This window comes from Micromesistius poutassou (genome assembly GCF_964030765.1).
Source record: "Micromesistius poutassou genome assembly, chromosome: 3".
Taxonomy (NCBI): domain Eukaryota; kingdom Metazoa; phylum Chordata; class Actinopteri; order Gadiformes; family Gadidae; genus Micromesistius; species Micromesistius poutassou.
The window spans coordinates 9816649-9837110 of record NC_140273.1 but is presented as its reverse complement, the minus strand read 5'-3'; the positions used below and the strand labels follow the sequence as shown (position 1 = coordinate 9837110).

Genomic DNA, 20462 nt, shown 5'->3' with positions numbered 1-20462 from the left:
AGAAAGAGTGAGTGAAAGAAGAAGAAAAAACAAACGGCAGTGAGGCTGAAAGGAGAAGACCAAATTAGACGCCAGCGGAGAAGCGATGCTCTGTACTCACATTTGTCTTTTTGTTCATTTTTTCATGTCTTTATAGAAATGTGCTCAGAGCCTACAAATTGCTTTGGGCATCACTACAAAGGCAGAGCAACTTGTAAAGTAGGCCATCCCAGTCACGAGATTCAAGCAGGATGGAAGCTAATCTTAAACCAGTGCCGAGACAGGGAGCTCAGAATCGGAAACATCACTGAGATTAAGCATATATATGCATATATATATATATATATATATATATATATATATATATATATATATATATACATGTATATATACATGTATATATATATATATACATGTATACATATAAATATATATCTCACACACGTCACAAAATTGTGTTAAACAATGAAACAAACACATGTTCGGTTTGTATGACAAGCCCGACATGAAACAAATTGAGCCTGTCTTGGTGACATTATGTGACGTAACCCTGCTTAAGACTGGGTATTCACGAAGAGCCAGTGTCTAGATTTTATTCAGGAGAATTAGAGCAGCAGCCCGGAGTGTAACTGACTGATGCTTACTTTCAAAAATAGAGCGTGCCTTACGGCTCAACCCCACCGCGTGGCCTCGATCGTGGCAACGCTTGGCAATCCCCCCCTGCACTCTCTCTAGTGGCTGCGTGTTGGAGTTTACCTCTTTGTCGATGGAAGTGCTAAAACCAGCAAATGAGTCCGTACGGTCCGTCGGTACTACTCACTGAATGTCGACCACACGGCCGAACGAGCGCTGCAAGAAGCGCTCATTTGCATGAAGTTGAGCCATAAGGTTGAACCTTTTTAAGTTAAACCTTTTTCCTGCCCCTTCGATACAGCGCAGTCACCTGCCTCCCCCAAACACGAGCCTTCCCAGAATCCCTTGTCCCACACAAGCACGTGTCCGGCACGCCTCCAGCGCGCCTCCTATACAAAGTGAATGGGCGAGTGCCAGACTCGAGGCCAGGCGGTCGGTGGGGCCGGGGGCCGTTAGCTGTGGCTCACGCTGGTTTGAAAGGTCCCCACCCAGAAATGTTGACGCAAACGACAAAGTGTGATTAGGGTTACAAAAATCTATGTTAACAAAACAATTTGTTGGACTGAAGCATAAAATTATGGGATTCGATTTTATGTCATTTTTTTGTAACCGTTCACGCCCACACATTAGTGGAACTGTCATTCTTTCCATCTTGTCTATGTGTGAAAGCTGTATATTGACATTTAGTTTGTTTTCCCTGCAGCTGCACGGATGAAAATACACTTATGATGGACAGAATGATAGAGGAATAAACCAGTCTGATTGACAGGCTCAGGGATGGCTGTGTTTGAGTGTGTGTGTGTGTGCATGTGTGCGTGCATGTGTGCATGCGTGCGTGCGTGTGTTTTGTTTGGGCGGCCGCTGGACCATAACCGCTCCTGCGGCATCACGCCAACTTCTTGAAAAGCGCACCCCAATGTGTTGATGTTCCTATCGTTCCCATTCAGATCCACATGCACCACAGCCACACTCCCCTTACTCACACTTTCACAGCCGTGTCACAGACGTGACGTGTGTGTTTTTGTGCATATGTGCATGTTTTTTTTCAGTGGGGATGTGGTTTAGACAGAGTGGGAGGAAGACAGATAGATTGAATTGCAATTACAGAGAGAGTGTATGTAGGAACAAACAACAAAGGAAGGGAAGGAGAATACGAGGGGTGTAAAGAATGGATGTAATGATACCTGAAGCCGGACCAACGACACCTATAAAAGGAGAGCTCCATGTATTTTTTAAATCCAATTATGAGCAGGGGAAATGATTTACTGGTGGTCTGGAGAGCAATGCTTCACCGATTCTCACTGCCCACGCCTGCTCTCTCTCCAAGTGTGGGTCTCTCTCTCTCTCTCTCTCTCTCTCCTTAACACACACACACACACACACACACACACACACACACAGAAACACACACACACCCCACGTAACCAACATACACACATGGCACACTCTACTGTGGTTCCTGGACATGTAAGCTATACTAGTATTCATAAGAGGAAAGGATCATTTAACAGACTCAAAGGCTTGGCACCGGGACATTCATGGATGTATAGCCCTTCAATTGTTCTTTGGTTCTTTCAACTTATACTTATACAACTTAACTTAGGCTTATCCATCATTCACTAATATGTACACCCCTGCAAAGTATATCGTGGCTTTGTGTTCATGGTTCTTATAGCTGGGAGTCTGCCTTTATGAAGGTGTTATTCGGGGCGGTGAAGGCCAGGCTGTAAACAGTGTGACTCTGGCTTTCTGAATGATATGGCTTTCTGAATGATACTTTATTTGTCTTGTGCCCTGCACTGTCTCTATTATGTAACTCCAAACAGACAGTCCTGTAGAAAAACCATCCATTCATCTCAACCCAGTTATCCAACCAACCCCCTCAGAAGGGGAACAGGGTGTTTGAGGGGGGGCCAATGACATTTAACTCCCCTTCCTCACTTAAACTCTCTTCTCTTTTTCCCCGTCGGGATAGAATGGGCTATTTTAGCCTTACATGCTGAGAGGCATGGTTAATCAAGCCCAGAGCTTGAGGGATCAGCTCTCTGTAATTACTCCTGCTTTAAGTTTCCGCCAATGTCCACATTCATTATTTATGCCTTGTTACTCACTGCCCACCGTTCTGTTGCGCGCGGTCCGGTGGTCCCTACGCACACGTCTATTCATCAAGTAAATAAGCCAAGTGGAGCTAGCCTAGCTAGCACAGAGTGCTAAGCACTCCAGTAGGGATGTCTACCGGACCCCACTGGAGCCATGCAGGAGTCTGCAGAACTCGGCTCCTAATTCATGACAAAGCTAACCTTTTACAGCGTTTTTATTTAGCAATCCATCAACTTAATGCATGTTTCTGGCTGTGTGTTTATTATTCTGTCTGCTGAATGTTAAAAGTGTTAAGGCCTTAAATGAATGGTCTATTAAGCGTCTGAATTACAGATAAAAGGTTAGCCTGTGTCCCTAATGGCCTTGCATACTTTTTTTTACTAAATGACCGGTATATCAGTATATCATTACCCTGACGGGCCAGCAGTGGCACGATTACTTGAGTTCTAATAATTCTGCTGAATTTCACTTTTACCTCACTACATGTGAAAATAGATGGTAGTTTTATTCAAATACATTTGCCGTGCACTCATCATTATGCCTACTCTCTGCTAAATAAAATCTGAAAATTATTTTCTTGTTGAGCTGACGGATAATAATTACAGACTTCCGTACTTTTCAGTGTGTTGCGTATGCGTGCAAAATAACTGCCGTTCTCACTGACGAGTTGAGGCCCTTCAAGCCCACATGACCCAACCAATATCATAAATCCCAAACTGACCGTAATGTACAGCAAGAGCAGCGGTACCAACGCATCCTCCTCGTCCACTAGTTACGATTACCAAAGACAAACACCCGTTTGCTACCGCAAATTTTTACCTATATATATGCTTGTTCAATTCTACTTGTTATACTTGGGTACATTCCCCCTATAAATAGTTATGAATACCAGTGCTTAATTTGTAAAGTGGGAGGTCCCGGAACGCAGAGGAGGGGTGGATCCGGCGACTTAGTACGGGGGTTAGAGGTAATGGTAATGGTAAATACACTGCCTACTTGGGTTGTGCCAATGGACGATGTCATCGTCCGTCGTGATAGCTGACTGACATCACGATGGAGGGCCACCATCGTGATGCCACGCCCCCCCCCCTGTCAGACACACACTAGTGTGTGTCTGACACACTAGTGTGTGTCCTAGTCTCTTCTATAGTTAACCTAAATACTTTGAGATTGCTCTGTAAATTAAATTGAAAATATAACTAATGCATATGCATTCTATTTTAAATACGGTAGCCTTTGCCAGAGACGTGACGTGTTAGTCTTCCAAACATTTCTGGAACCGGATTACACAGTGCCATGTCGCCAAACTATGACGTCGGCGTAGCAGCAGCCTCCCTCCGTGAGGTCCTTAGTGGAGAAAGTTGCCATCACCACTGATGCTTGGACAGTGTTGATTACGGAGTCGTACGTGATCGTGACTTCTTTACTGACTGGGTTGTGCAGAGTGCAATCCTGCTCAATGCCAGAGAGGCACACTGCGGAAAACTGCTCTGTGATATTTAATTTATCATAATTTCTATTAACTTCTGCATTGCGCACACGCAAGTGGTCATGGAGATTAGTCGTCTTCCCATCTTTTGTGCAAATCACACATGAGCAGATCTTACACACAACTTCACTCGTGTCCCTTGGCTGTCTACTCTCAGGTCTAAATCCCAAAAATTTGCATATAGGAGAAGTAGTACCGTTATTTTGGTGATTCATCTCACTGTGGCGGATCCAATAAAAAAGGTTCTGGATCTAATATCGGAGGTGACGGAACATGTTCCAGCGTGTTCCGGCTCAAATTAAGCCCTGAGAACAAATTAAATGTTGGCTACTTTATGATTTTTACTGGAATAATTAGCATACGGATGACTTTTTCCAGAGTCACTTTCAACTAAGATATCTTTACTTTATCTTTTACTCAAGTATGACTTTCTAGTGCTTTATCACCATCTGGCACCGTGCGCCAGATGGTCTGATACACAGAACCATCTGGAAAGTTGTCCTTGGAATCTGTTTGGAAAAGGGCAGGCCCTTTTAAGAAGTACTTGGCAGGTGATTGAACCCTCTGTTTATCACCGTCTATCACCTATCACAGAGTTCAGGTAGTTCCTCATAGGATGCAGATTGGTCTGAACTACTGTTGTTCGGCCCCAGGCATACCGTATATCGGATAGCATCTCCAAATCCAGCCGCCTAGCAATGTGCAAATATCATAGCTACAAAAATAATTTAAAAATGTTAGGGAATTTTGTATAAACTTATTTTAACATGATTCTCATAACCTTTTTTTTTTTTCTTTTTTTTACATAAAAGACATACAAGTACACACGGGTACTAAGGAGAAACAAAAAAAAGATGTGGGAAGAGCAAGTTGAGGAACCAGGCCCGCAACAACTCACGCACGTCCATCTACACCCACCCCGATCGAGAGGGGTCCAGGCTGCTGCGTGTTCAGCCCCATTACCCAGACCCCTCTCCACGGAGCGGGCCCGGACGGACCCGTGTAAGAAACCTGCACCCCCAAATCGCCCCACAAAGAAAAGACAAACATAAAAAGGCATACATATCTTGAATGTATAAAAATGATGATGTTTTAGGAACATAATGAACGGTTCCAATTTAATATATTTTTCTTATTTGAAAATAAAAAATTCCCCGGAAGCATAATGGTGTTTAACAACATATTTTGTTCTTCTTGCAAACCCCAAATTATATTGATTGGTGATAATATTAAGGCAAGTCCTTGCTCAGACAGCCAAACTGTCACCTTACGCCAAAATAGAGCCACATCTGGACAGTACCAAAACAGATGTAAGATGTCTTCCTCTTCTTCTCCGCAAAATCTACACATATTGTCCTCAGTTATTCTCCACATTTTTAACATTTTCTTTGTTGGTAGAATCTTGTAGAAGATTTTGATTTGAAAAGCCCATAAATGGGTTTGTACAAATTCTTAAAGATATTCAACCAAGGAAGCGGCGTATCAAATATATTTTCCCAGTAATCTTGAAAATAATATGGGGATATTGCTATATTTTTAGAAGATAAAAATAAATTTTACATGTCAAGATTAACTTTTCTATATCCCAACCATTTATAGTTTTTAATAGACGGGCGGCAGACACCTAGGTTTGTATTTGAACCAAATAGTGTTGTTTTCCAAGATGGAGGGATTGCTGAAATCAACGGCAGATACCGTAGTTTTGGACAAAAGTCTCCATATGTTGAAGTAAAGGATTCATAGTTAAGGAATTCTCCATTATCATTCAATATGTCATTTACAAATAATATATTATTATGTAAAAATGATTGCCAATATACAGGTTTTTTATCTATGTAAATATTGGAGATTTACCACAATATCTGCTGTTTGATCTCTGATTTGTTATTTGGTGTAGAAAACTGAAAGTAAAACCACAGAGACAAAGAATTTCTGAAAAAAGGGGAGAGATTAGGGAAAATGTGATTCAAGTTTGCCTTTGAGTCTTGGCCTAATTGGAGAAATTGATATAGTTTCCCTATTGATGTACCACATTGAGCTATGAATAATTTAGATGAAAACCAGTGTTGATTGTTATACAATTGTTGAATCCACGCACCTTTTAAGGTCATATCAAGTGTTGCAAGGCTCTTCAGTCCTAAACCACCATTTTCACGTGTGTTGAACATATATGTGTGTTTTATTTTGTCAGTCTTACCATTCCAAATAAAATTGAAAATTACTTTTTCGTATGTTTTCATAAACATTGCATCAGGTGAAGGTAAGGCTTGCAGTAAGTATGTTAATTGTGAAAGTATCAATGAGTTAATTACTGTTACTTTTCTATAGATAGAGAGATATTTGCCTCTCCAGGCCTGAAGGATTTTATTCATTTTTTGAGTTTTAGCTCAAAATTGGTCTTTACAAGGAGCTTTTTATCTACTGGTATATGTATTCCTAAAAGATTGACAGGTCCATCTGAGCATTGAATGGGCACCTTACAGAAAATCTGATTTGAAATTTTCAGAGATCCAATTCCAAAGGATAGAACATTTGTCATAATTTGGTTTTAATCCAGAAAGTAAAGCAAAAATAATCCAGTTCTATAATAAGAGTCTAGAGACAGAAAATCTGGTTTTATATAAAAGGAAGCATCATCTGCATAAAATGAATATTTTGATACTAAACCAACCAACCAATTTCTAATCCTTTAATTCTTAGTATTATTTCTTATTCTTATGGCCAGCATTTCAATTGAAAGAATGAATAGATAAGCTGAAAGGGGGCAACCTTGTCTCACTCCTTTGGATAGGGTAATTGTGTCAGAAATATGCCCATTATTAATTATTTTACTACAAGGATTTTGATACAATACATGAGTCCATTTAATAAAGCTCTCACCAAAGTTATACATTTTTAGACATTGATCATTTTCATAACCTTACTGTGCAGCATCAAACAGTGATGAGCTCGCAATTTTTCCTAGAGGTGTGAAAACAGGTTTTTGGGGGCTTATTGTAAAAATGGTACAGTTACATGATGATTCAGCATTTTATATTGTCCTGTGGACACGGAATGAGAACACAGTTATCCCCGAAAGGGACAGTAAAACTGGTCACAGATACCTCCTGATTGGTGAGGAAAAAAAAAAACCATAGGTTTAAAAGAGAATAAAGAAACTGGACATCATTTAGAATCACCTCGATAGTATTTAACTCTTTGGCAAACATATCAATAAAAAAGGATAAAAACAACCTCTCAAATCCAAGTGGCTATAATACTCTTTAAACATCTGTGTGCAGCAGCATTCCAAACATTGCAGCAAACATTCATTAGCATTTTCCGAAAATCAATATCTAAAAATGTGTAACTCAGGCCTTTCCGTACACCCACCCACGAGGAGTCTGGTTTAAATCTCACAGTTACAGTCGGCGCCCGGCAGAACAATTCCATAGAAAGAACAATCCGTCCAGCCGGAACAAAGTGGTTACCTCAATGTGTCGTATTTTTTTTCCCGAGCCGGGCCGCCACCGGGGAAAGTGTGGCGGGGCGACAAGGTACAACCCTGTCCCTTCCCTCCCTGGGCTGAGGCGTGTTGAGCCCCGCTGAGCAGCCGTTTAACCCAGATTAACCCCACGTCTCTGATCCATCTGAAAGATATTCAGCTCCCCCACCGCTCCTCCTACTCCCTCACTCCCGCAGGCTCTTAGGGGCTGCTTCTTATCTGTACGCACAGGGCCCTAAAATAAAGTTTCCTGAAATCCGATGATTCATATATTAGGAGGGGTGTGGGGGGGGGGGAGTGTGCATTTAGCCATGTGAACGGCTAAATGTGTGTGTGTGTGTGTGTGTGTGTGTGTGTGTGTGTGTGTGTGTGTGTGTGTGTGTGTGTGTGTGTGTGTGTGTGTAGACCCCTTTACACAGAGGCGTCATCGTTGGCGTGGAGCAACACAGAGGTTGCCCATGGCACTGACTAAGGGTCTATCGTTGTATGTACCAGGAGGAGCTGATGTTTTGAGGATGCTGCACCGCACTATTAGCTTAGCCTATTACTCACTCCCTGCTACTTAAAAATAGCAGACCCATATTTACTGTTATGGATCATCTCGGTTTGTCTATTGAAGAGATAACTCAGTTATCTCAGTTTTGCTTAGATCTTATACCACAAACGGAAAAAAGGAAAAGTCTGATCTGGTTTCTGATTTGGTTTCCGTCCCTGGCACTGTGCCATCTCCACCCAAAAGTTCTGCTGTAACAAAGTAGGACTTCTGGATCCGAGATTACTTGGACCATACATGCCTTTTCCACACATATGAACAAACTCAACTCAAGCTTAGTGAGACCAGCCTGACTCTGAGCTTAAATTCTGTTTCTCTTTGTCGATCATTATGGCCTCGAGCCTGTGAAAGCCTCTTTCAATATAAAAAAAGGATTTGACCGATCAGGAGGTATGATAGAACCAATCAGCACCAGTGGAGGTATGATAGAACCAATCAGCACTAGGAGGAGGTATGATAGGACCAATCAGCATGAGGAGGAGGTATAATAGGACCAATCAGTGCTCAGAGGAGGGGGTTTCAGTTCATGGCTTTGCAGTCAGCAAAATTAAAAAAACAATGGCAGGGCCCAAGGAAAGTGAAATCTACAGAGCAATTAAAATAGCTATATCAGAATACACTGAAAATATGTGTGTTTTTGTTTTGTTTTTGCTTTCCAACCGGTTTTCACAAGAGCCTTGTCTCGGTACCTAATCTGAAATCCCTTGAACAACTCAAGGCCCTGCCCACATTCGAAAATAGATTCTTGCCTGAATATCTTTTGCAAGACGCAAACGTATACTTGCAAGACCCCCCGTATACATGGACAGTCTCTCAAAGCTAACTTAATGCAACAATATAGAAATCACTGTTGTATTCTAATTGGCATAATAGGTTGCACAGTTCACACGAGATCCGGGCCATACTCACTCACTATACTATACTCACTGCTCCGAAGGCAGCAGTGAGCATGGAGCTCAGACTGCAGGGGAGCCTGGTCTTCAGACCGCTTCTGAAAGGACATTGGAGGAGATGGTGTTGGGAGGGGGGGGGGGGGGTGGTGAAGTGGAGCGGAGGAGCACTTGGTGGAGCATAATGGAAATTAAGTATTTGGCAAAGGGCGGAGGAAATGAATGTTCTGTACTCGAATGGCTATGTTCTTTTTCTCCTTTACTTTTTTCTCCTTCATGGACCATTTATTGATCTCCCTACATATATATATATATATATATATATATAGAGAGAGAGAGAGAGAGAGAGAGAGAGAGAGAGAGAGAGAGAGAGAGAGAGAGAGAGAGAGAGACCACAAAGCGAGACTTTGTCTCTTTATGCTCTCTTTCTTTATTATCAATTTTCTGTACCTTTTCTGTTTCCTTTTTATTTCATACGGAAACAGAGATAGGAGCATGAGCAAACAGACTTTCTCGCTCTCTTTCTCTGTCTTCCTACTCTTGCTTGCCCATGCGCACATAGGCACATCGACAAGCACACACACACACACACACACACACACACACACACACACACACGAAGGGTTATCTGGCAGAGGGAAGTCCTTTGGCTTGGCAGACTATGCTTGTGCTAATCCCCTGAGCTCCCCGTGTGGCCACAATGAACATACTCACACATCTGTCCCACAGACAAGGGCACAGCTGTGACGCTTGTGTGTGTTAGTGTGTATGTGTTTGTGTGTATGTGTGAGTGTGTGCATGCGTGTGTGTGTGTGTGTGTGTGTGTGTGTGTGCGCGTGCCTGCGTGCGAATGTGTGAGTGTGTGCATGCGCGGGTGTGTGTGTTGGTGTGTGTGTGTGTGTGTGTGTGTGTGTATGAGAGAGGACATCAGAGAGAGAAAGAGACAAAGGTGGAAAGGAGAGCAGAAGGGAACGCCGTAATGAGGAAAACTTTGCAATCAGAATCTGCACAGGTCTTACCAACTCCTAATTAGCACCCCCTGTTTAACCCGTCTCATACATATATATATATATATATATATTATGCATCTTCAGTATTTATATAGAGTGCCTTCCAATAATTGTGCATGAGGAAGTTGCTCCTGTTCCGGCGTCAGAGCACGAGAAGGGGACGGCCATGTTGTGCTTGTTATTTTCACATTTCACCGCGGCTCACCTCCCACACAACACCTCTCTCACCTTTGCTGTTTGCTGATATTTTGCCGTATGCACTCAGCTGCTCAATGGCATTTGGTTTGCACTTCCCTTTATTTTTCCGTTGTCTGGTCATCGTGTCTTAACCCAGGACCGATGCGCCGATGAAAAAAAGAGTAATGAGGCTGTAATTGAGTTCTGAGTCACGGTGTGTCGTAGCTGCGGTGTGTCTCATCGTCGTTCATCTCAATGTACAATGCGCAACAGAACATCCTCACCCGCTAATAATTTGAGTTAGATATTTATAGATATAGTTATTTACTAAAGTGTATTTAAATAAATCTAAACATAGACACACGTAAAAAAAAGAAAAAAACAGATCAAATATAGTGCTAGCTAGACCATGAAGCCTGTCCGAAAAGATGATTCTTTAATTGTTTTTAAAATAATAACATATTTATTAAGATATTTTATTGATAGCAAACACGAGACGGAAAGACACTGCTGAATGGTCTCCCAGACGTGGACGGAGGTGAACCCAGTGCGTCCTGTGTGTCCCTCCTCAGGTGCCATATCCGAGTCATCGACACCTTCGGGACGGAGCCGGCCTACAACCACGAGGAGTACGCCACGCTGCACGGCTACCGGACCAACTGGGGCTACTGGAACCTCAACGCCCGCCAGTACATGACCATGTTCCGTAAGAGACCCAGCCCCCCTATACCCAGTCCCCCGCTCTAGTCCTCTCCAGGACCAGGTTCTGTAGAGACTAGGGGTGTGAACGGGTACACGTGTACACGTGTAACCGGTTAGTAAATCATAACCGTTTAGGAAAAATCAGTAAACGAAAACCGAAAAAAAAATATCAAAATCTTCAATCAAAATTAACATGTACTATTTATTTAGATATTAATAAAGCTACAAATGTTCCACTTTGACAACGTTAATGCGCTAGTGATAAATGTTGGGTAACTGACCACCGTGCATTACGTCATGTAACACGTAAGTTTCACTCCCCCCCCCCCCCCCCCTTTCCGCCATGTTGGAAGGTACGCCCCTCCGAGTGCAGCTGAGCTTTGTGTTATTGTTGACACGGTAGCTGCTAGCAGAGGAGGTTGTTGAAATTCTGTACTGTTTTAACAATGCCTGGAAATAACTGCTGCGTTAAAAACTGCTTCAATGTGGGTTACAGTTTGTCAGGTTCCCTAAATGGACAACGCAGTTGTCCCACACTACAAGATTTTTTAATCTTATGTGATTTTTGAGTCGGATGTACACCACACACATAAAGAGAATCTCAGCCCATTTCTTGCTCTCCGATCGTAAATACAAATACATGAGATTCTAACACAAGACGGAACACCACACATCGGACAATCTTGTCCGCTAATCGCCCGCTGCAGGGCCGTGGAGGTGGAACTAGAGCAACTTGCGTCAACAGTGAAGATGGATCAGCGTCTTTTGACAGCAGTGGTTTCCGCGGTGCTTATGCTTACATAATATCAGAGAATATCCGCGTCAGTTCGGCCGCGGCGCAATTAATGAATAAAGATCATAAACTGAATGGCTGTGCAAGTGTTGTGAGACACGGCTGCGAACCGGCAACTTAAAACAAAGTAGTGCCGGTTTGGTTCCGTGCCGTGCCGTATCCAGTGGAATAGCCTACATTGACTATAATGGTTTCTAATTAGGGTCCGGGCAGCTAAGCTGCCGGGAACCTATTGTATTCCTAGGAATTCTTTCTTTAGGGTCCGGGCAGCTAAGCTGCCGGGAACCTATTGTATTCCTAGGAATTCTTTCTTCTTCTTCTTCTTCTTTCTTCTTCCAAGGAAGTCATACTTCCCATGGGTGAAAACTCACCAAACTTTGCACAAAGGTCCAGTCCCATGCCAGATTCACTCAACTCCAAGGACATGTGCCCCCCCCTCCTAGGGGGGGCACAATAAGCGTTTAATTTTAAAAACTTAAAAAATTCCTACCAAACCAACAGTAGATGCTACAGTGTTGAAACTTCACCACAATGTAGCCTCAATACTGCTGAAACTTTAGTCCACTTAAACTCATTACAAATTATGAAGTCCATCACTCTGTTTTTTTCAATAACTGTAAAACTTTTAAAATGTATCTCCTCCCACAATTTTTGCTCAATTGTCACCAAACTTGGTACAGAGCATCTCCAGACCGTCCTCAACAAAACTTGTTTCTCGGATTTTTGATTAAGCAAAAATTGATCCTACAGTGCATGAAAACGTATGACTGTAAACAGTACTGTAAACGTATACCATCAAATTCTTGATAAATACATTTTCAATCTTCCTGAAAAAAATTGAGAATATTCTGGAGTCATGGTTGATGAAGTTTGGCAAATATCAGAATTTTATCTCAAAAACTGAATTTTTGAGAACATTTTGAATTCTGCTCTCATGGGAACAACTGCAGCCAATGTGAGAGTGGAATTTTTAAACATCATATTTTCTCTTATGAAGCAAAACACTTATCATTAAAAACAAATCACCAACATTTCCATGCTGTCAAGATGCAATTTATGTATTATCAGATTTTTGTTTAGATGACTGAATTTCTGAAATTTTGACTGCACGACAGTGAATGGCTTACTCAATTTGTGAAGCCACTGTTGAAATGCCACTTGCCAATTAGCCAATTAGCTCAGTGCGATAGACAATGGTCTTTGGTTCCAGAGGTTGTGGGTTCAATCCTCAACTGGTGCAAATTGAACATTATAAGGTCAACTGTCCTGTCTTCCTATTCTCCTGTTTGTTGCTCAGAATTTGCCAAAATTAGCCCGGACCCGACCCATTGCTGCGCAGCAGCTATATTGTCTTCTTGTGTTCTCTGCATTTTCACTAGGACCCTTTTCCTTCGCCTTATTCTTCTCCATTTATTTCTATCTCGTAATGTCTCCTGCGTCTCTATGTTGCGTATTTCCTCATGTCTCTATGCCGCTCTGACAACGTTGCCCCTGGCAACCGATAGCCGTGGATGCCATCATGGCGGACGGGCTCAAACCCCTCCCCTCCCCTTCCCAAAAATCACGTGACTCCTCATTCTCAATAGCACGACTACGGTCCACTTAAAAAAAAAATAAAAATAAAAAACGGTTAACCGTGTACACGAAAAAAAAGGGGTCGTGTAACCGTTTACAATTTTTTGTAACCGTTCACACCCCTAGTAGAGACCCAGCCCCGCTGAAACCATCATGCCCCCTCTAGTCCTCTCCTGGACCAGGTTCTGTTGGACTGAGTATGCTGTTAGGGCCCTTACATAGTCAACGCATCGGTACGCATACGCGTCCACAAGGCTACGCATCGCTACGCTTCGGCCGCCATTATGCGGCGATGCGTAGCAAAACGTGTCGTCCCAATTTTTGATACGCAACGCGCCGATCCATGCAATACTATGCGTTGTCGCATAGTATCGCAAGTGCCGTGAGCGGTGTATTGCATGTCATGCATTGCCCGCGACGTTTGCGTATGCTGTGTAGACTATGAAAGGAAGCGCGTTACTCGCGTCACTCGCGTCGCTTACGCGCGTTGCTCGCGTTGACTATGTAAGGGCCTTTAGAGGTCCAGACTGATCCGTGTTGCAATACAGAATGTGAGGTCACGTGACCAGGATGGTCTCCAGGAGACAACACCATCCCACCAGACACTTCTTCACATTCACTTCTTCACAAGTATCTAGGTTGATAGAAGACATGATCATGGGAAGAAAAACAGGCAGCTTGTCAAGCATCTTATAATAATAATAATAATACATGTTATTTTAAAAGTGCCTTTCAAGGTACCCATTGAACATTGTACAGACTGGGGCTGTGGCACATTTTCATATTAAAGGTGAGTTTCAGGTGTCAAGATGTAAGAGAGCAAGATTTTGGAAGTAAACCAAAAAAACTCCTTGTGCTGCTCCCTGCATTTCACACACCTGTTATTAACAGGCAAGATGGTTTCCCTGTTCCAATCACGGAAGAGATGCCCGGATTGGTCGGAAATGAGCCAGGAGCCATTGACAATCAAATTAGTCTCATACAGAGGCAGGTGCAGTCAACTAGAAACTGATATTCCCGCTGCGATTTCAGTCAATGATAGCTGGCGGATGGCTTTGCCATTATTCTCAAATTACACTGAAATAAAAGGTCTTAAATCCCCGGCCCCTTCAAAGAAGTCACAAGACTGACATGACGGTGGAATCAGACCACCTGACTACAGTGGCAATACAAGCGCAAACAAACATAACACATAACTTTCGATCCCACCAAGGAAGGGAGCAGCCTCTCTCCATAAGGAGAATAGGTACAAAACTGTGTACAATGAACTAGTAACACAATTTGTGATATTATACTTAGGGTTCATTTTTCTCAGGTTTGGCCCCTCTGGTCATCCTCACCAATCCCCTCTGTACACCTCACTCCATGTGTCTATTCCCCTTGGCTTTCATCTGGTCAGCCTCACCTTAGGACGTACAAGGAAAGGGGGGTTTAGTGCCGCTGACTGTGTTCAGGACGTCGTTATGTGACATTAGTCATTCACATCACAGCGGCTCATCTGAGCCGAATAACAAACATTTGTTCTTCTAAGGGGCCACCGCTGCTGCTGCTAATGAGCCGCGGAGATCGTTCCCCACAAGTCGGAACGGAACACATTCTCTGCATAAAAGAAAGGAAAAGGAAGCCGTGCCGATGTTTATTGATGAAGGTGACTCCCTGTTTCTAGAACAAAGTCGGGGGAGAGTATTGATCCTATATGAAGGGGGAAAAAAGTGTTAAAGCGATTATTTTAAACCTAGAGCCAAAGAAAAGAGTTGAATGTTTCATGCCCCACCGTCATTGTGTCGGCTGTTTCCCCCGCCCCTGGCTGTCGCGCCTTTGTGTCTATACAATCCCTTCTCAGGCTCTCCGCTCAAGCTCCCCCCATCCCCCCCCCCCCCGCCGCCCCCTCCTTGACTTCCCTCAGATGTGCCGCACCTCCAATTAGCACTCCAGGAAGTAGAATTTGAAGTGTAGCATCTCCTGGAGCCCCAGCAACTCCACCACACACCCCACCACCACCACCACCGCCGCCACCACCACCACCACCCCCCACACCGCCACCTCTCCAGCAGGCTCCTCTGGAGTTCAGCCCGGCTTGATGCTTAGTTAGCAAACCGTGGGTGTGTGACTTTTTCAATTCGTACCTCCGGATTGGGAACTTTAAGCAAAAAGGAGCATTTTAATATTATGCAGACAGAGCATATGTTTTAGATGACAGGGCCGTTAAAAAGATCTGAATTAGAATTAGAAGGTGTTTCATTTGCCTGGTGAGCAAATATTTCAAATAGAAAATGCAATTGTAGAGAATAGTCACGCTATTGTAAGATATTAACAACCTTTCAAATGTATCTCTGTAGATTGGTGGGGTTGTTTAGAGGCTGATTGGAAAACTATGTAGCCTGCTATGTTTTTTTTAATTGATTATTTGTATAGAAGTTTAATTCAAAAGTTCTTATAGTTTTACAATCATAACAAAAAAATCTGCAATTTCCAAGCATGAATTTACATCCAGGATCTATTGAAAGTTCAAAGTACGGAGAGAAAGGAAAGGAGAGGGAACAGAGCAGAGAAAATGAGACAGAGAATAAGAATCTTGTGTATCTTTGATGAAGATGCAGAGGGCTGCGGCCTCCATGATCTAATGAAATCAAAAGGGAGGGGGGGAAGGCGCCTCGCTGCCAAAGTGTGGTGGCTTTGATGTGCGGGCTGCAATCCAGGGGGTGAATTATTTCTACTGTCTCGACTTCTTTATGTCCTCCCAGCTCACTGCACTTTGTTCGATTGCAGTGCTTCAAGTTTTTTCTCTCTAGTAGTGAATTGCCCTACTCTCTCTCTCTCTCTCTCTCTCTCTCTCTCTCTCTCACTCTCACTCTCTTCGTTTCGTTCCATTATTTCCCTCCTCCTACTCCCTCCCCCACACACACACACACACATAATAACTGGTTCAATGGCAAAGTTCGACATCACAATGCCTTTATGAAAACTTTTATGTCTATCCGTGAGGTGTGTGTGTCTGTGTAACATCTTATCATCAAAAATTGCCTTAGCAAAGAGGAATCTTGATAGGCCAATGCGATTTTCATGACAATGCAAGATAGGATTTCAGGGTGTTTATTCCTGCCTTGGGGAAACGCACTGTGCATTACACAAGCCAAGCAATGCTTCACTTTACTGAAATGGAAAACCAAAAGACGGTGTCTAATTTAAAACAATGAAAAAAGGACATCCAAGTTCACACATTAAATCTGATCTCATATCAGCATTTCTCTGTTCAATCCTACAACTTTTTTTTAACAACATAGCCTTTTTGGTTTAGCTTTCCTCTGATCACTTTCTGTGTTTCCCACTTTGTGTAATTCTACCTTTCCAGTGTACCTCTGTTCTTTTGGATTCCTTGCCAATCCTTGTTGTGCTGTTCCCCTTTGTTACAAGGATACCCACACAGTTTCCTAAGAGAGTTACAGCCTTCACAGGTGTGGTTGTGAGACAAACGCGGTCTGAAACATCGACTCTTTCCGCGGAGATGAAAAACAAGATGCTTTGTTCCATTGACGTCAATGGTCTGGTTTTTTGGATTTGGATTTCTCTTATATTAGAAAATATATGTGAAGGTTCATGAAAAGCCTTGTATAAATAACATTTGATCAATAGTTTGGTCAACCACTAGTGATCGTACCCAGCTTCTACTCAACAACTCCACGAATGCTCAAACAAAACCACAAACCAATCTGTGTGTGTTGCGTGTGTGTTTTGTGGAATGTGTGTGTTGCATGTGCGCAGCTCACACGCCAGACAACTCCTTCATGGGGTTTGTGTCGGAGGAGCTGAATGAGACGGAGAAGAGGAACATCCAGCAGAATAAGGTCAACAACATGGCCGTGGTCTACGGAAAGGAGGCCAGCATGTGGAAGGTACACACACACACACCCAAAAATGACACACACACGCACGTGCACACACACACACACGCACACACGCGCGCGCACACACACACACACACACACACACACACACACACACACACACACACACACACACACACACACACACAAAATACAAACACACACACACACAAAAACACAAACACACACCACACATACTTATAGACACACACACACACACAAAACCATACACAAAAACCAACACACACACAGACACACAAACACACACACACACACAAACAACGTGCAAAAACACACACATTCGCTGTACCCTAAAATTGTTATAGTCTAATCATAGTTCAGAGCGCAAAGAACTGAACCACATCATGTACATTATGATAACTGAACAATGCCGGAGACAGGGTTTATGATACTAGAATGTCATTTGCATAAGCCGTTTAACCGTGGGAAAGTCAAAAGACAAGAGAACTAAAGCCTCACAAGGAGAAGTATGCGATTGATTGCGAAGCACATATGTAAATCAACAACAAGTCGAGGTGTGTTTATTGATCCATTGGGTGTATCCTTCTCGTCGTTGGATATTCCCCCCCCCCCCCCCCCCCCCCCCCCCCAAGTAAACTCCAGTGAGGAACGAATCGGACGATCCCAGGTGGGCGTACTTGAAAACCAAAGAGCTGTAACCATGGCATTAGGGTGGGGCCAGAAGAGAGGTGCCCAGCAGAACATCCAGTATCATTCAGATGCTCCTCTATTCTTCATCAAATGTTCCTCAACTTGCCTCCTGCTTATGACATGTTATAGACCACCAACTGTCATATCGTTTGTGAACTGCTGAATCGAAGTCAGCCTGGAAAAATTTATTGTGAGCCAGCTACAGCCTCATAATATCACACACACACACACACACACACACACACACACACACACACATATAGAAGCCCACATTAATTTCTAATCACAGTGCAGTCAAACATTTCTAACATATCAGTTTAGTGGGATGTGTGCTTCATATTTGATGAGATCTCTTGGAGGTTTACAGGGGAAGCCTGCTGGGCTCCATGCCAGCAAGCTCAATCCACACACACACATGCACGCACGCACGCACGCACACACACCACACATACACACACACATACACTCCACTCAATTTCAGGGATATTAAGGAGCTCCATTTACAATGCCGGGACACTAATCGGCTCGGACATAGCGCAGCCCTGCCCAGCTTGACACGTCTACTGGTACATTGTATTGATTCTCCATTTTACATCCAACATGTCCTCCGGCCAGCGCTGGCACAGCACCAGAACTGTGCTCACTGCTCAGGGACCAGAGGAGAGGGGATGAGAGGAGAGGTGAAGGGAGGAGAGGAGAGGGGATGAGAGGAGAGGTGAAGGGAGGAGAGGAGAGGGGAAGAGAGGAGAGGTGAAGGGAGGAGAGGAGAGGGGAAGAGAGGAGAGGTGAAGGGAGGAGAGGAGAGGAGAGGAGAGAGGGGGTTGGGGGAGGGGGAGGGGTGGGGAATAACCGCCCTGGCTCTGCCTTCTTCTGCTCTTGTTTAAGCACACACACACACACACACACACACACACACAGAAACAGACACACACACATGCATGAGAGACACATGCACAGAAAGACACACACTCACCCTCACAGACAAAAAAGGATACACAAATGGATACACGCAAACACACACCTGCAAGCATGTGCACACACAGACAAAAAAGACACACCACACACTACCTCCGCAAACACCCTGCGGCTAGAGGACCTGCATGCTGAGCCTTTAACCACAACATTCAATATGTGTGCGTGTGTGTGTGTGTGTGTGTGTGATGCGGTGTGTGTGTGTGTGTGTGTGTACAAGACCCAATGTGATCCCCATGGCTACCACTAATCGATAGGATTCATGTGTGAATGTTGACTGCGGCGCTCCGCTCAGCGGGGCTGCAGCAGTGTGTCTAAGCGGTTATCAAGATGCCGGCAGGCCGTTTCCTGGGCTCCCCTCCGCTTCCTTCCCCAACCTCCTGGCTGTTGTGTATGACCCCGATGAGGACCGATTGGAGAGGCGGGGGTCCTGGTGGGCTCTGAGAGCATGCCACAGCAGATAATAGCGGCGGTCGTTCAATCTGCTTCCTGTTCTGTTTCACTGCTTCAGTCGTCCCTGGACTGCTTCTAATGCAACACTGTTTTGCCTCTTTCTTTCTTGGATTACATTTGTATTAAATGTTTTCTAATGTTGTGTTCCTCTCTCTCTCTCTCTCTCTCTCTCTCTTGCTCTCTCTCTCTCTCTCTCTCTCTCCCTCTTATCCGGTGGACCTCAGCTTCAGGTGAGATATATTCATGACTATTCATCTTCTGAATTGCTTGAGTGTTTGCTTCTGTCACATGTGTATATTCGTCATCTCACGCCATCCAGCCAGTATGACAGTGGTCTTTGTTACCACATGTGGTAACTAACAACCTAACTCAACCATGCCTTTAACAGATACCCAACAGATACCCAACAGCCAATCAGGGCAGGACGGTGCGTCATATCTTGTAGAACCCTAATCATCCCCTTCCTGCCTCAGGTCACGCTTAGACTTAGGAAGGAAAATCTATCTATGCAGCCACAAACACTGACGCATTTACACACACAAACTCACACACAAGCACGCACACCTACATACACACACACATATCTACACATGAAGGTCTACACAAACAAACTCCCACATACAACCATGGGCACACACACACACACACACACACACACACACACACACACACACACACACACATGCATCCTCCCACCCTCAAATATACTCATATGCATATACACACACCTAACCTACCCACCTCCGCACATAAAAAAATGCACTCCCCCCCCCACACACACACACGCACACGCACACACACACACACACACACACACACACACACACACACACAAAAAGCCTCATACCAACACCCACCCTGACACACATACATCCTGACACTGACACACACACAGTGCGGGCTGTGTGGTCATAGGCTACGACGCGGGGCCTGTAGTGGGGGTCTTCTGGCTGTTAATTCTCATTGTCTGTTGCACTTAGCGCTTCAGCTAATCTCCTAATTGGCTGGGAAAATCCTTGCAGAGGAAGCTATCGATCGTCACAGCCGCCAATTACAGCTGCAAACGGGGCCAGACTGTGGGCTACAGTAAGCTGCT

The 20462-nt window shown here is 43.9% G+C and overlaps 1 protein-coding gene across 1 annotated transcript in view; it reads left to right on the top strand.

Moving 5' to 3' along the window:
• Positions 1–20462, top strand: part of mgat5b (alpha-1,6-mannosylglycoprotein 6-beta-N-acetylglucosaminyltransferase B) — a gene marked incomplete at both ends in the record, with an annotated part of 133331 nt that overhangs the window by 101755 nt on the left and 11114 nt on the right. Inside the window, 2 exons of the mRNA XM_084465126.1 lie at positions 10888–11021; positions 17148–17278. Of these exons, the coding sequence (XP_084321252.1) occupies positions 10888–11021; positions 17148–17278 (265 nt within the window). The remainder of the gene's footprint in view (positions 1–10887; positions 11022–17147; positions 17279–20462) is intronic.